This window comes from Chlorocebus sabaeus, chromosome 17 (assembly GCF_047675955.1).
Source record: "Chlorocebus sabaeus isolate Y175 chromosome 17, mChlSab1.0.hap1, whole genome shotgun sequence".
NCBI classification, from domain to species: Eukaryota; Metazoa; Chordata; class Mammalia; order Primates; family Cercopithecidae; genus Chlorocebus; species Chlorocebus sabaeus.
Window position 1 is genome coordinate 44,437,876 of NC_132920.1, and position 15,206 is coordinate 44,453,081.

Below are 15,206 nucleotides of genomic sequence, written 5' to 3' on the forward strand. Positions count from 1 at the left end.
GTCGGGATTCCAGTCGCCTCTCCACACCTGTCAGAAGGCTTGGTTGGGGAAGAAGTGAGGCCTGAGCTGTGTGCCCCACTCCCAGCCTTGCGGGGCTTTCTGCCAGCCGCACGCCGTCTCTCCCCACCACCCCATCGGCTTCCTTCGGGAGTCTTCAAAGCCAGTGCACGTGCTCCCAGGTCTCAGGGAGGCGACCTAGGGGGAGGGGTAGAGAGAAGGGAGTCCGAGACCCTGGGCCCCTAACCCCGTCCCTTTCCGAAGCCTCAGGTGCCCAAAGGCGCCGGCCGCCAGTCAGGCCCGACGGGCCCCTCCCACTGAGTCGGCTCTGCTTTCCCCGCCCCCGAGCCGTGAGGACTGGACAGAGCCGGCTGCGGAGCTCTGGGCGGGCGCTGGGGTCGCCTGTTGCAGCCTCTCTTCCGCCCGGCGGCCCGCACCGGTCAAGCCCGGCGCGGGCTGCGCTCTCCAGCCGTGGCTATGGCCCCAGCCCCGAGATGAGGAGGGAGAGAACTAGGGGCCCGCAGGCCTGGGAATTTCCGTCCCCCGCAAGTCCGGATGCCCGCTCCACAGTCTCAGCAGGTGCGCCGGGCGGGGCCGGGGGATCTGGGGGTGGGGGCGAGGTCTGCGCTGTTCCCACACTGCCCGGTGGGACAGGGGGCCAGTAGGGGAACCTGCTGGGCTACAGCGTCTCAGGGGAGTCTGAATCTTTGGTTTCTGGATGCGGGGCCACTTTTCTGGGACTTCAAAGGCCGTTATTAGATGACTGCCTCCCCAAACTCCCCAACCACTTACAGATGCCCCAGGAACGTAGCGTAGGGGGAAGAGATGTGGAAAATTAGGCTAGAAGACCAGCCCAGACCTAGCTGAACCAAGAATTAAGTCTTCTTGAACCCCGAGCCAGTACCCACACGTGTCTTTACTTAAAAATTTTTGATGTTTTATTCACCATGGAGTCTTTAAAAACAAAACAAAAACAAAAACCGAGTCTCTGTTGTTCAGGCTGGAGGGCAGTGGTGTGATCATAGCTTACTGCAGCCTCGACCTCATGGACTCAAGTCATCCTCCAGACACCTCAGCCTCCCAAAGTGCCGGGACCACAGGCATGTGTCAACATGCTTGGCTAAGTTTTTTTTGTTTTTTTGTTTTTTTTTTTAAGACATAGAGTCTCCCTACTATGCCCAGGCTGGTCTTGAACTCCTAAGCTCAAGTGATTCTTCTACCTTGGCCTCCCAAAGTGCTGGGATGACAGTGTGAGCCACTGCACTTGGCAACATGGAATCTTGATTTGTAGACATTGCATTAAAACTTATTTTGGTAAAGGCCGGGCGTGGTGGCTCATGCCTGTAATCCCAGTGCTTTGGGAGGCTGAGGCGGGCGGATCACAAGGTCAGGAGTTCGAGACCAGCCTGACCAATGTGGTGAAACCCTGTCTCTATTTAAAAAAAAAAAAAAAAAAATTAGCTGGGCATGGTGGCACACGCCTGTAATCCCAGCTACTGAGGAGGCTGAGGCAGGAGAATCTCTTGAACCCAGGAGGTGGAGGTTGCAGTGAGCTGAGATCACACCACTGCACTCCAGCCTGGGTGACAGAGTGAGACTCTGTCTCAAAGGAAAAAAAAAAAAAAAAACTTATTTTGGTTACATTAAAATTTATCTTTTTTTTTTTTTTTGACAAGGTCTTGCTCTGTTGCCCAGGCTGGAGTGCAATGGCAGGATGATGGCTCACTGCAGCCTCGACCTCCTGGGCTCTAGTGAACCTCCCGCCTCAGCCTCTGGAGTAGCTGGAACCACAGGCTCGAGCCACCATGCCTGGCTAATTTATTTTAATTTTTTTGTAGAGATGGGGTCTCACTATGTTGCCCAGGCTGGTCTTGAACTCCTGGGCTCAAGTGATCCACCTTGGCCTCCCAGAGTGCTGAGATTTCAGGCATGAGCCACTGCTCTTGGCCTAAAATTTATCTTGATTAATGAGGTTTTTGGCTCCCCCTTACATTTTACACCCCTGGCAAGTGCCTCACTGGCCTCTCCCTAGTCCCAGCCCTGTCACAAGGCCATGGAGATATAGTCACAAACACAACTGAGAACATAGACAGTCATGAGACATGTGCTGGTTACCAACCCCCAGGCCAAACAAACACACTTCCAGCAAACACAGATGACTTGTTGGTGACAGCTGAGAGGACACAGGCCTGGGGAGAGAGAGGACTGTGTGTGAGGTGGTAAGTCATGCTTGGGGCCTGCCAAGTGGGGGAGGGAGTCTGGGGCAAGCCACCGTCCCATATAGGGTGGTGGATAAGGTGGAGAGTAGGGGTGCAGCAGGACCAACCCTTCCCACCCCACCCCTTCGACAGGGACCTGAGGGAGCTCAGGGAGGGAGAGAGGCCAGAAGACCAGGCAGAGACTGAAGAGAGCTGGCAAGGCTTGGCTAGAAAAACTCCAGGCAAGGCCTGTGTGACTTGGGGCTCCCCAGGCTGTCCAGCAGGGGGCCCTGGCACCCAGCAACCTCCTCTGCTTGGGAGGTGGCTACAGAGGGGTGTGGGTGCTGGCTAGGGGCCCAGCAGGATGGATGCCAGATGGACTTCTCTCCAACAATAACAGCACTGGCTGTTGCCGTCCGCCTAGCCAGCAGGGCCCCAGCGCGGGTGGGGAGAGGAACCAGCCTTCCCCAGTCTGGCCTGAGACCCTCACCACTTCCCTCCAGTTTTCTTCCACCTCCAGTCCCCTTTGTACACAATTGCAGCCACTGGCCACCAGCCTTGCCATGCCTGGCAGATCTTCTGACCACTAGCCCTGCCACCCCCACAGACCCAGAGACCAGGAAAGGAGGGTGGGGAGCGAGGAAGGGGGCCAAGGCAGAGGGGAGAGGAGGACTAGGAGAGGAAGAGAGAGAGACTGGACAAACATGAGGGTGGGAATTAGGGGGTTGTGGACAGACATGAAGCCACTCTCAAGTCACGGAGCAGTGCCTAGAAAAATACCACCCAAACCCATCTTCCTGCCCTCTGGTTAGGGCTGGCGGGGATGTGGGGGATGGGTGGGGTAGGTGAGGGTTGGGAAGGGATATGTGTGTCATCTCTGTGGGGCATGGAAACACAAGGCTGGGGACACCCATTCTGGAGTAGCTTGGGGAGAGCCACTGACCCTAAGTAGAAAAGCCACCTCTCTCCTTAGGGCTCTGTTTCTCTGGGGACAGGATAGGACTACCTTATCCCTATGATGTGAGGTACTGCCAATTGTTAATCAGTGTCTGTGGCTTCTCCAGGGGACAAGCCCTTCGGGTCAGTGGGCATGGGGTGAGCAGTGTGGATTGGATTTTCTCCTCAGGACCTTTCCAGCCTTAGGATCACGCTCTAGCACTGAGTGCTGCTGGAAGGGCAGGGAGTGCACCCCACCCCACCCCATTTATTGCTCAACCAAAGAGAGGGCCTCCCTCCCCCTCCCTTGGAGGGACTTGCTGGACCACCCCTCAGCACGCCCACACCTTCCTCCTCAGCTAGTGGAGGACGTGATCAGCAAGGCTTCCGCCTCTCAGGACGGCTGGGACAATAGGATTCGCTCAGGATGTAAAGCTGTTCCTGGCTTTTTCTCTTCCCATTCCCAGCTGTGCCTCAGTTTTCCAAAGTGCTGGATTTAGAAAGGGTGAATTATGAGGGAGTTGGAGGGTTGTGCCCCTGTCCCCCTCCGCGCGCACACACAAGCACAGGCAGAGGCACATACCCCCTCCAAGTCAAAGTTGTGGGTGGTGTGGTGTTTGCGCGTCTGTGGCTGGGACTGGATGTGTCAGGGATGGGGAAACCATCATGCTGGTCACAGAAAATGGGAGGTGGGGACAGAAGCAGTTTTGAAGGAAAATAAGAGGGGGACTGAAAGAAAGAAGGGGGCGTTGAAAGGGAGGGCGCTGGGAGGAAAAAGGTGCAGTGTGGAGGAAGCGCGGCGTGGGCGGGGCTTGGGAAGAGATAACGGAACATCTGAGGTGGAGTGGGCCGTAGGCCGTCGGGGCCGTTCTGAGTAGCGGGTGTGTAAATGGAACAGTCCCGAGATAGATTTTATGGGAGTCTGCTCAGGTTCTTAATGTGTGGCTGTACCCTCCAGCCCCATGTGCCCCACACGAAGGACAGCCTTGGTGTGGCAGGGCCCAAAGAGGTCCTGTCTACCGAAATAACACCACCAGGCGGCCCTGGGGGCGCAGGGGCTCGGGGTGGGGACCGCAGAGCGCGCGGAGTCGCCGTGGGGTGGCGGGGCGGGCCGGGGGCGGGGCCGCGGGCTCGCGGGTGTAGGGAGGGAGGTGGCAGTGGGCTCAGGGCGGGGCGGGCCCAGCGGAGGGCGGGTTTGAATGTGCCCCGGCGGACGCGGGAAGCTGCAGGAAGAGCGCGCGGATCTCAGCGCGGGAGCACTGCTTCTCCGGCAGGTGCTGCCCGGGGCCGGGGACTGGGGACCGCCAGGGCAGAAGACGCCGCTGCCCGCTTGCCACGGAGGGCAGGGAGGCCGGGTCTGACGGCTCCGCCGCCCGGAGAAGGATCGCCGGGTGGGGCCCCAGTGCGGAGCGTGCGGAGACGCGCAGCACGTGGCGCGCACGGGCCAGGGAGCCAGAGGCCCCTGCGGGGACCGGGACCCGAGCTGGGCTGGACAGCTTGTCTCCCGGGCCTGAAACAGACTGCGGTCACGTTGACCTCCTCAAGGGGCAGGCGAGTGGACGGGTGACCCCGATCGATCTGGTCGGTAACAGGGAGGGGCCGTGCCGCCGACTGCGCTGGCGGAGGGGAATGGGGATGGGGATGGAGGCTCGCGAGCGGAGGTGCGGGGCTGTCTCTTTAACCTGGGTCTTTTACTGGCTAAAGTCGTATCCCTGGCGTCTCCTTCCAGCGCACGTCCTCATTTACTGATTTACTGTGTGAGTATATGAGAGGGCGAAGACACACACTCCTTGGCTTTGCTTACCAGGAGAGAGCAGTCGTAGGTCAAGGCTGGCTCCAACCCTGCCCTCACACCTCTAGGGATCTCTCTCCAGCCCCGTTGTCGTCCTTTTGCTTACTCCTCTCCGTGGCCTCCAGACCCTTCAACTTTCCTCCTGCTTGTGTTAGCTCCGCATGCCAGGATGTGTGTGATGGGGCGGGGCTGAGGTGCCTGACACTCAAGTCAGGCTGGGAATGATCTTGGTCTCCACCTCATTTTTCCCTTTAGTTGGATCAGAGTTCCCCCCGACCTCCCAGTCTACAGGGCTAGCTGAGAAGCAGATTTTATACCTCTCTCCATTCCAAAAGGAGCTTGAACATTTAATTTGGATTCTAGCTCCTCCACTCACCAGCTCTGTGACCTCAGGCAAGTTACTCAACCTCTCTGAACTTCAGCTGGCCCAATCTATTCAGTGCTAGTACTAGCTTATGGGTGGTTGTGAGGAAAAGACGAGAGATCTGCAGATAGTGGCTGGCCCCATATGAGATCCTGGGAGTGGAGAATTGCAGGAGAGGTGTTGGGAGTCTGGAGGCAGGGAGGTACTCAATTTGGTGGCTGCTTTCAGGGGCCCACCTCAGCAGGCCAAGGCATAGTTGGAGGGACACCGGATGCTCTGAGCTGGTATCAGATCCCTGTTTGCTGCTGGGCAAAGGCAGACGAGCAAAACACGAAGGCTGGCCAGCTGAATGTTAGGATATGGGCAGGAGGAGAGGGCTGCCCGTGGTGGAGTTGAATTGTGCCCAAGACTGGAATGGGAACTCCTGAGAACAGAGAGAGCAGGGGTGTGGCTGGGGGATAGGGAAGAAATAAATACTTCTTCTCTAAGCCCAAGCCAGTTTTACCCAGGAGAACAGGAGCTATTCTCCCCACCCCAGGCCTCCATCTGCTTTGAAGTTGCACCTGCCCTTTACTTCCAGGAATCTTGCCTGTGGGGTGGAGTACAGGGTATGCGGGTATGAGGTAAGAACCTAAAGGAAGAGTCCTTACTACCTAATAGAAAACCTGAGACCTAGGCAGGGTGCGGTGGCTCATGCCTGTAATCCCAGCCACTTTGGGAAGCCAAGGTGGGTGGATCACCTGAGGTCGGGAGTTCCAAACCAGCCTGGTCAACATGGTGAAACCCCGTCTCTACTAAAAATACAGAAATCAGCCAGGCATGGTGGCAGGAGCCTGTATTCCCAGCTACTCAGGAGGCTGAGGCAGGAGAATCACTTGAACCTGGGAGGCAGAATTTGCAGTGAGCCAAGATTGTGCCATTGCACTCCAACCTGGGCAACAGGAGCAAAAACTCCATCTCAAAAAAAGGAAAAAGAAAACCTGAGACCTGAGCCTTTCCCCCACCCCCACCTCAGTAATGCCCTCTTGCCTTCATCTCTCTAGAAAATGTAAATATGGTTATTCACCACTCTGGTGCCTAGGACAGTGCCTGGCTAGCATGCAGAGGTCCTCAGTAAATATTTGTTGAAGGGGTGATTGCAGGAATCCTTCTGCCTCCATATGGAGGTGTGGGCTGAGGGGCCGAGGAGGACCTCTGAGAGCTTGGAGTTTCCCCAGCGAGGGTTGAGAGGAACTACAGGGAAGTGGGAGAGCCCATAGAATGTCTCATGGTGCCCAGCTGCTTCTGTTTGTCTGAGTGAGCCCTGGAGCAATGCTGCACCTGTGAGAGCTCCCCTGCTGAGACTCCCTGTTCTCTTATCTCCCAAGCGACAGGGGTGGCTTTTTATCTCCTGGGTGTGCTTCTGCTTCTTTGCTTGCAAGCCTTCTCAGAATGGGGCCCCAGGAAGCCTGAGGGACTCTCTCCTGATATGCCCTGTGCCACCTTTTTCATTCTGGATCCGCACCCAGGAGCCCGTGGACAAGGCCCATTGCCTGAGCCTGAACTAGGAGCACCTCCTAGGGACTGCCCAGGCTCGCTCTGCTCTGACCCTTCCGCTGGCCAGTCTGGGCACCTGGTAAGTGCCCAGAAAGGGAGGGAGGGGAAGCTGTCCTTTCACCCCAAACAGCAAGGCCTGGGCCCAGCTAGGCCTGAGTGTGGGGGATGTGTCAGTGCACATCTGCCTGGCTTAACATGCCATCCAATGGGAAAACTGTTGAATCGGGTAGTGCCAGGAGGTCTTCCCCTACACAAATAGGGAGCAGGAGAGGGACGCTGAGGGAGAAGGATAGGAGCTTTGGGATCCACCCCTCCAATCTTCTTTACAAGGTCACTCTCAGAAAGGGGAAGAGGACAGGAGCCTGTGACAGAGGAACTAAGGGAGGACTAGGTGACCCTAGGGTCAGGAGGTGGGAGGAGGAAGGGCTGTACCCCCACATCCATTATGAAATATTTTCCTGGAAAACCAGCCAGCAACTAGGAAGCTCCCGGGCAGTGGCTGGAAAGAAAGGTTAAGGTGCCAACAGCAGAGAAGCTGGAATCTGGGGTGCCTCCAGGAGAGGACAGCCCCACTCTAGCTGTGAATCCAGGGGCTTCCAAAGGAGGGTGGAGAGACCAGACTTGTGGAGAGGGGCCTGGGGAGCCTCTGGTTTGGCCTCAGCCATCATCGCCGTTGTCTCAGTTGTCTCAGCTGCTGCAGATCTGCCTGCTCTGTGTCCTTCCTCCTCCTCCTCCCCCGACCTCTTTGCTGTGTCTCCTCCATTTGTCTCCCTCCTTCCCTTGTCATCACTGTCCCTGACCCCTCTCGTCCTCTTCCCTGCCTTCTTTGACTGTCTTTCCCTCCCTCCCATCATCTTTCCTCCTCCTTCCCTCCTGCTCTCCACCCTCCTGTTTCCCAGCTTATAAACTGCTTCGGCTGCTGGATAAAAATAGCGGTGGCAGCGGCCAGGCTGGGAGCCAGGTAGAGTCTGAGCAGGCAGGGGGGCCGTGCAGGACTGGCCTGCTGGGCCAGGGGGCTGGGTGGGGGTCAAGTTGAGTGATCCTGAGGGCAGGGTACAGGGGGGGTCTTAGTGGACCTCCTCGACTGGCCTGTTCTGTCAGCCCTGCCCCCTCTCCCCCTAAGAGCCTGAGGAGGCCTGTGGCAGGGCCAAGACAGGGCCTTACACTGTTCCTGCCCCCAGCAGGCCCCTGAGGGAGGGAGCTGTCAGCCAGGCAAAACCGAGAACATCATCGCCATGACAACCAGTCACCAGCCTCAGGACAGGTAAGGGGTAGGGGGCTGGGCTGTGGATCCAGGGAATGGGTTTTCAGGGATCTGGGTGCGGTGTCCTTTGGAATTGGGGGTTGCCACTGCTGGCTGGCCTTCTAGCCAGGTAGCTATGAGTCAGGTCTGCATCAGGGGCGGAGACCCCTTGTGCCTTGGCTGGGTGCTGGCTGGGGGGTCTGCGGCAAGGGCAGGGTGCGTGGGCAGCAGTCCCTCCCTGGTGTGTCTGTGTTTCCACTGTTGCTCTCCAGCCAGTTAGCGGCTTCTGGCTCCTCCCGCCACCACTGTGGGGAGATACTTGCCTCACCCCTCCTTCCAATGCACATCTGGCAGAACTGCCCTTGGGCCTCTGCCTTAGATGACCTGGCCCACCCTAGTTCTTGATCTGATCTTCTCAATTCCCCGCCTCTGGAGCCTGTGAATTCCCAATCAAGTTAGACTTGCAGTTATGACTGTGAATATGTATTTTGGAAGAGGAGGCTGTAGCTTAATTCAATTTCTTAAAGGGATCTGGGACCCAAGAAGGCTGAGGAAGTGATGCCTGAGATCCAAAGCTCCTTCAAAGCATCAGGCTCTGTCCTTCCCTCCAGCTGAGGCCCCAGAAACCCATCAGGTCTACCCTACCCATCTCATCTCCCTCCTGTGCCAAAGGCTATGAAACTAGGCCACTTGTGCCTGTGGGGGCTTTGAGCATGTAGCTTAATCTCTCTGGGACTGTTTTCCAACCTGTAAAATAGAACTAAAAGTATCTACTTCCCAGGAAGTGGATCTAGAAGTAAGGGAATTTAAGGAGGCATGGCAGTAAGTCCAGGCCCCAGGGTGCTTCCCTGCCTCCTGTGTTTCATTCCCAGGCTGCCTGCCCAGTCTATCCCCACCTCTGCTCTCCTGTGGGCAGTTTCCTGAAACCCTGGCTGTCTCCATTTGCCTTATTGCACAGCTCAGTCATTTCACAGCGCCCCCCGCCCCGATCCTCTCTCCTTTGTGACTTCGGGAGTTTTTCCCTCCACTCTGAGCCTCCGAACCAAGCCTTTAGCTTCTCCAAGGGAAGCGTGTATATGAGGGGGTTGGGGGACTGCAGTTGCATTAACTTAGACGTGCTCACGTGGGGCACTCACCACTCCATCCCTGTGTGAGGCCTGCCAGCCATCCAGGCTCCTGCACTCTGGCCAGGCCTGTCTTCTCACTGCCTTGGGCTTTATCCCTGCCATCTCTGAAAAGAGCTGGTGTTGGCTCTGGGGAGGGTGTGCAGACCCAACAGGAGCTCTACATGGGCTGGGCTGGGGTTACTCAACTTTCAGGCAAGGCCTACCTGGGAGAAGCTGGCCTGACCTGGAAGGGCCTTGAAGTATAGGGCCTGGGGCATTTCCCTGGCCAAAGGAGGGCAGCCCTTATTTATACCCTGAGGCCCAGATGATCTCCAGTGGCCCCATACCTCCTGGCCTGCCCTGGGTGGTATGAACTACAAAGTTCAGTTTGGCCAGGAAGAAAACAGCTCTAAGGCCCTCTCTTCACCGCGGCCCTGAGGCACCCTGCCCGCCTGCCCCTGTAGGTTCAGAATAGTATGGGAGTTTCTCAACCTCAGAATCCTCTCTGGGGAGCAACACAGTCCCTGACCAGACAGCATAATTACTTCCAGCTTGCCTGGTGGGGGTGGAAGACACTTGCTGCTTGCTTTCTCACTCATCCACCCGCCCTCAGCCCTTCGGCAGGATTTCCAAAACCATCTCCGGATGTGTGGGTCACACTGGTTCCCAGCCTGCAGAGTCCCCCAGGCCTTCCGGGACTGATAACTATGGTTCTGTCAGCCATGCCATTCAGTCCTATGACCCTGACCCCCTCCCCACCCTGAATTCCAACAAGCCGTGTACCCTTTTCTCCCCCCACACCCATAAGAAGACACATGCAAATGGACACAAACACAGATGCCCTGGGACCTAGAGAGACTGAGGATGGACAGGGGCTTCCCTGGGGCTCATCGTGGAATGGGGCAGGATGGTGTGTCACTTGGCCCCTCTTTCCTCCTCCATTGCAGATACAAAGCTGTCTGGCTTATCTTCTTCATGCTGGGTCTGGGAACGCTGCTCCCATGGAATTTTTTCATGACGGCCACTCAGGTGAGGCCAGAGGGACTGGGCTCCATGGGGCATTGCCCACTGTGCCTACAGGATCTGACTCTGTGCTGGTAGGCACAGGGAGAGAGATTTCAACACTCCTCTGTGCAACTCCTGCAGTATTTCACAAACCGCCTGGATATGTCCCAGAATGTGTCCTTGGTCACTGCTGAACTGAGCAAAGACGCCCAGGCGTCAGCCGCCCCTGCAGCACCCTTGCCTGAGCGGAACTCTCTCAGTGTCATCTTCAACAATGTCATGACCCTATGTGCCATGCTGCCCCTGCTGTTATTCACCTACCTCAACTCCTTCCTGCATCAGAGGTGAGTGCCCACCCCCTCCCCAGCCCCCAGCCTGACCCTCACTGTGTCTTGCACCCCCTTGGCTGAGCCCCAGCTTTGCCCACTTGTTTCTGCCACCCTTGGCCTCTCCCGGCAGGATCCCTCAGTCCATACGGATCCTGGGCAGCCTGGTGGCCATCCTGCTGGTGTTTCTGATCACTGCCATCCTGGTGAAGGTGCAGCTGGATGCTCTGCCCTTCTTTGTCATCACCATGATCAAGATCGTACTCATTAACTGTAAGCTGGGCCAGGAGGGGGCCTGTGGGAGGAGGTGTGCCCAACTACCCCCACTCTTTTTTCAGACCCACTGTTAGCCAGAGAGAAGCCCAGCCTCTGCCTGAAGGGAGTGGATGCTGTGAGCAGTTGGGATTCAGAGGCCTGAGTGGGCCTGGACCAGGGCTGGGAGGGGGCAGAGAGAAGGGCAGCTCAGCCTCAAGGCCCACCGAGAGTAAAGTAGGAATCACAGGGACCTGTCTTCTTGGGCACCCCCAACCGCCAACCCTAGCTCCCCTGCTCATGCCCACCCTGTTTCCCCAGCGTTTGGTGCCATCCTGCAGGGCAGCCTGTTTGGTCTGGCTGGCCTCCTGCCTGCCAGCTACACGGCCCCCATCATGAGTGGCCAGGGCCTGGCAGGCTTCTTTGCCTCCGTGGCCATGATCTGCGCTATTGCCAGTAAGTCCGGCTGTCTACTTGCCCAGTGCCCTGGTGTGGTGGGGAGAAGGGATGGGGCCTATCTCTGATCACTGACACCACCCCAGGTGGCTCGGAGCTATCAGAAAGTGCCTTTGGCTACTTTATCACAGCCTGTGCTGTTATCATTTTGACCATCATCTGTTACCTGGGCCTGCCCCGCCTGGTGAGTAAATGGAGGGAGCTGGGGTTTGGGGTATACAGGTCTGGGGTGTTCTAAGGACAAAACCTGAAGGAGGCTGGGATTCTGGAGATTCTGCCTGTGAATCCACCTCCCCCGTCTCCCTTACTTGATAGGAATTCTACCGCTACTACCAGCAGCTCAAGCTCGAAGGACCCGGGGAGCAGGAGACCAAGTTGGACCTCATTAGCAAAGGTCTGAAGAGCCTGAGGAAGCTGGGGTGGAGGATGGTATACCAGGCAGGGGAGAGCATGAGCAAAGAGAACAAAGATGAGTGCACTGTGTTAGCTAGCAGCCCTGAGCCAGAGGAGGACCGAAGGACTGGGGTGGGGAGAGGAAGACAATAGGAAATAAGGGCCGGCAATGATAAAATGGGGGCAGATCCTGGATGACCTTGAACGCCTGAGGTGTTTGGACTAAAGGCAGTGGGAAGCAATTTCAGATTCCTCAGTGAGGAATAACATGACCTGAGGCTCGTGGGAGAGGCCAGGCCCCGGGGACTTGAGCTGTAGGGATTTGGAGGCAAGGTCTGGTTTAGGGTTAGGGTGCGGCTGGGACTGGTTTGGGACTGGTTAAGGAGGCGTCTACTTTCAAGTGATCCCAGCCCTTTTGGGGAATGTTTGTGTTGTCTTCTGTTGCTCTGTCCTCCCCACAACTTGGAGATTCTTCCACCCTGCAGGAGAGGAGCCAAGAGCAGGCAAAGAGGAGTCTGGAGTTTCAGTTTCCAACTCTCAGCCCACCAACGAAAGCCACTCTATCAAAGCCATCCTGAAAAATGTATGTAGGGAAGATTATCCTACCTTCTACCTCTTGTCCTCTCTCTCCTCCTTTTGCTCCCTCTCTCTGCCACCCATCTCCTCCCTTTCTGACCTGAGAGTGGTCACTCCTGGATTCTTTTGTGTGTGCGTGTGTGCCCCCCATGTGTGCATGCCAGGGGTGGTGTTCGTGGTTCCTTTTTTTTTTTTTTTTTGAGACAGAGTTTCATTCTTGTTGCCCAGGCAGGAGTGCAATGGCACAATCTCCACTCACTGCAACCTCTATCTCCCAAGTTCAAGTGATTCTCCTGCCTCAGCCTCCCAAGTCGCTGAGATTACAGACATATGCCACCATACCTGGCTAATTTTTTGTATTTAGTAGAGACGGGGTTTCACCAGGTCAAGCTGGTGTCAAACTCCTGACCTCAGGTGATCTACCCACCTTGGCCTCCCAAAGTGCTGGGATTACAGGCGTAAGCCACCGTGTCCGGCCCGGATCCGTGGTTCTTTAATGCACAGCCACCATGAAGACACAGGCACCTGGGTGACTCTACCCCTTCTATCTAGATCTCAGTCCTGGCTTTCTCCGTCTGCTTCATCTTCACTATCACCATTGGGATGTTTCCAGCCGTGACTGTTGAGGTCAAGTCCAGCATTGCAGGCAGCAGCACCTGGGGTGAGGAGGCCACAGGTTCCCAGGATGGGAACAGACAGGATCTTGAGCTGGGCTGGAAGTAGGGAAGAGAGGGAGCCTGGGTCACCTTCTCCCCATTTCCTGGGTCCATTTGCCCTTCCCTGGGCTGGAAGCATCTTCTCCATTTTACTGTTGGGGAAGCTGAGGCCCAGTGAAGGTTAGGCTTGCTATACCTGCCTCTGTGAGCCTGATAACCACCCATTCATCTCCTCTTCCAGAACGTTACTTCATTCCTGTGTCCTGTTTCTTGACTTTCAATATCTTTGACTGGTTGGGCCGGAGCCTCACAGCTGTATTCATGTGGGTAAGTGGAGGAAGAGGGCCCCAGGCCCCTGTGGGAAGTAAGAGTCCAGCCTGGACCCAGAGAGGGAACCCAAGAAAGTATGGTAGTAAGGGGACCATTGGTTTTAAAGTCGAGGCATAATTTATGTATAGTTAAGTATAAGTCTTAAGTGTACAACTTAATGAATATATATATATATATGCATACCTGCCCAGATCGAGATATAGAATATTTCCAGCATTCCAGAAGGTTCCACCATGCCCCTTTCAAGAGTAACCCCCTAAGGCAAACCAGGCTTTGAGGTTTCAGTTCAGGTCCTGAGAGGCCCCAGATGGATCCTTGGGGGCCTAGTTGTGCCCTGGGGTGGTGGCCTGGGCTGAGGCCCTGCCTGGTGCCCACAGCCCGGGAAGGACAGCCGCTGGCTGCCAAGCCTGGTGCTGGCCCGGCTGGTGTTTGTGCCGCTGCTGCTGCTGTGCAACATCAAGCCCCGCCACTACCTGACTGTGGTCTTCGAGCACGATGCCTGGTTCATCTTCTTCATGGCCGCCTTTGCCTTCTCCAATGGCTACCTCGCCAGCCTCTGCATGTGCTTCGGGCCCAAGTGAGTAGGGCTGGCAGGGAACTTGGTGGCATCAGACAGGATCTAGAGTTCCAGTAGGGGACACTCAGTAGAGGGAGGGCAAAAGGAGAGTCCCTGCTCCCAGAGCTGAAAGGAGAGATGGCTCAGGAGGGGCTCCTAGGCTGAGGGGATAGTGACTGTAGTGGAGGTGGGTGTCCAGGCTTACTTGGGTGTAGGTGGAGACGGGCTCGCAGGAAAGAGTGAAAGACAACCCCACCATACACATTCCCTCAAGGAGGAGAAGCCAGGTTGGGGTTAGGCAGCTAGGATGGGTTGATCAGCAGAATGAGGTTCGACAGTCAAGTCACCCCACCCCACCCCTCCTTCCAGCCAGAGGCTCTGGGCTGGGGTACAGCCATTCTGAGGTAGCCGTGCCCTTCCCTCCCCACTTAGGAAAGTGAAGCCGGCTGAGGCGGAGACCGCAGGAGCCATCATGGCCTTCTTCCTGTGTCTGGGTCTGGCACTGGGGGCTGTTTTCTCCTTCTTGTTCCGGGCAATTGTGTGACAAAGGATGGATGGACAGAAGGACTGCCTGCCTCCCTCCCTGTCTGCCTTCTGCCCTTCCTTCTGCCGGGGGTGAGCCTCACTGGTCTGGAGGTTTTTCTTCTAACTGACTTCTGCTTTCCAAGGCGTGTGCTGGGCCCAGATCTCCAGGCCCTGGGGAGGGAGCCTTTGGACGGACAGTGGGGACATTGTGGGCTTGGGGCTCAGAATGGAGGGACGGGGTGTAGCCTCGGCATCTGCTTGAGTTTCTCCACTCTTGGCTCTGACTGATCCCTGCTCGTGCAGGCCAGCGGAGGCTCTTGGGCTTGGAGAACACGTGTGTCTCTGTGTGAGTGTCTGTGTGTCTGTGTCAGTGTCTGCCAGACTGTCCACCTGTCCCGGGGTGGCTAGGAGCTAGGTCTGACCGTTGTATGGTTTGACCTGATATACCCCCTCCCTCCGTTCTCCCCTGCGCCTCCTCCTCTGTGTTCTCTCCATGTCCCCCTCCCAGCTCCCCATGCCCAGTTCCTACCCATCATGTACCCTGTACAGTTGCCACGTTACTGCCTTTTTTAAAAATATATTTGACAGAAACTAGGTGCCTTCAAAGGCTCTCTGATTCAAATAAAGCTTTCTTGTTTTTTTCTCCTTGGCTCCCTGTGTCCTCCAGCCGTGGCTTCATGCCCTGGAGTGGGTAGAGGGCTGGCAGCCTGAGTCCGGGAGATGAGCATGACCCAGCTGGGCCCTGGCCAGGACTAGACCTGCGTCCAAGGGCCCGGGGGTGGGGAGGCGGGGGTGGGTAGTCCTCCTGGCCTCAGAGGGGCTGCAATGCCCCCTGCTGGGGCCATAGGGGAGGGACAGGCCTAGAACCAGAACACCAAGACTATTAGCCAAGACAGAGAGAACAGGTTTTTCTTTGCTTCATAGGACAGAGGATGGAGATAGCTCCCCATCTTTCCTTT

The 15,206-nt window shown here is 56.6% G+C and overlaps 1 protein-coding gene across 13 annotated transcripts; it reads left to right on the forward strand.

Moving 5' to 3' along the window:
• Positions 1 to 347: 347 nt before the first annotated feature.
• On the forward strand, positions 348 to 14,890 carry SLC29A1 (solute carrier family 29 member 1 (Augustine blood group)). 13 transcript variants are annotated; one of them, XM_038006131.2, is made up of 15 exons: positions 369 to 576; positions 2,123 to 2,216; positions 6,796 to 6,902; positions 8,005 to 8,087; positions 10,120 to 10,201; positions 10,319 to 10,521; positions 10,637 to 10,776; positions 11,077 to 11,211; positions 11,298 to 11,395; positions 11,527 to 11,605; positions 12,090 to 12,187; positions 12,733 to 12,841; positions 13,078 to 13,163; positions 13,544 to 13,743; positions 14,155 to 14,890. In XM_038006131.2, the coding sequence occupies exons 4-15, from the start codon at positions 8,059 to 8,061 to the stop codon at positions 14,264 to 14,266; spliced, it is 1,371 nt and encodes a 456-aa protein (XP_037862059.1). In that variant the 5' UTR covers positions 369 to 576; positions 2,123 to 2,216; positions 6,796 to 6,902; positions 8,005 to 8,058; the 3' UTR covers positions 14,267 to 14,890. The 13 variants fall into 13 exon arrangements, with proteins under 13 accessions (XP_007970594.2, XP_007970591.2, XP_007970592.2 ...); XM_007972400.3 differs by lacking the exon at positions 2,123 to 2,216 and having other exon boundaries at positions 361 to 576; XM_007972401.3 differs by lacking the exon at positions 2,123 to 2,216 and having other exon boundaries at positions 361 to 576; positions 8,008 to 8,087.
• Positions 14,891 to 15,206: the final 316 nt, after the last annotated feature.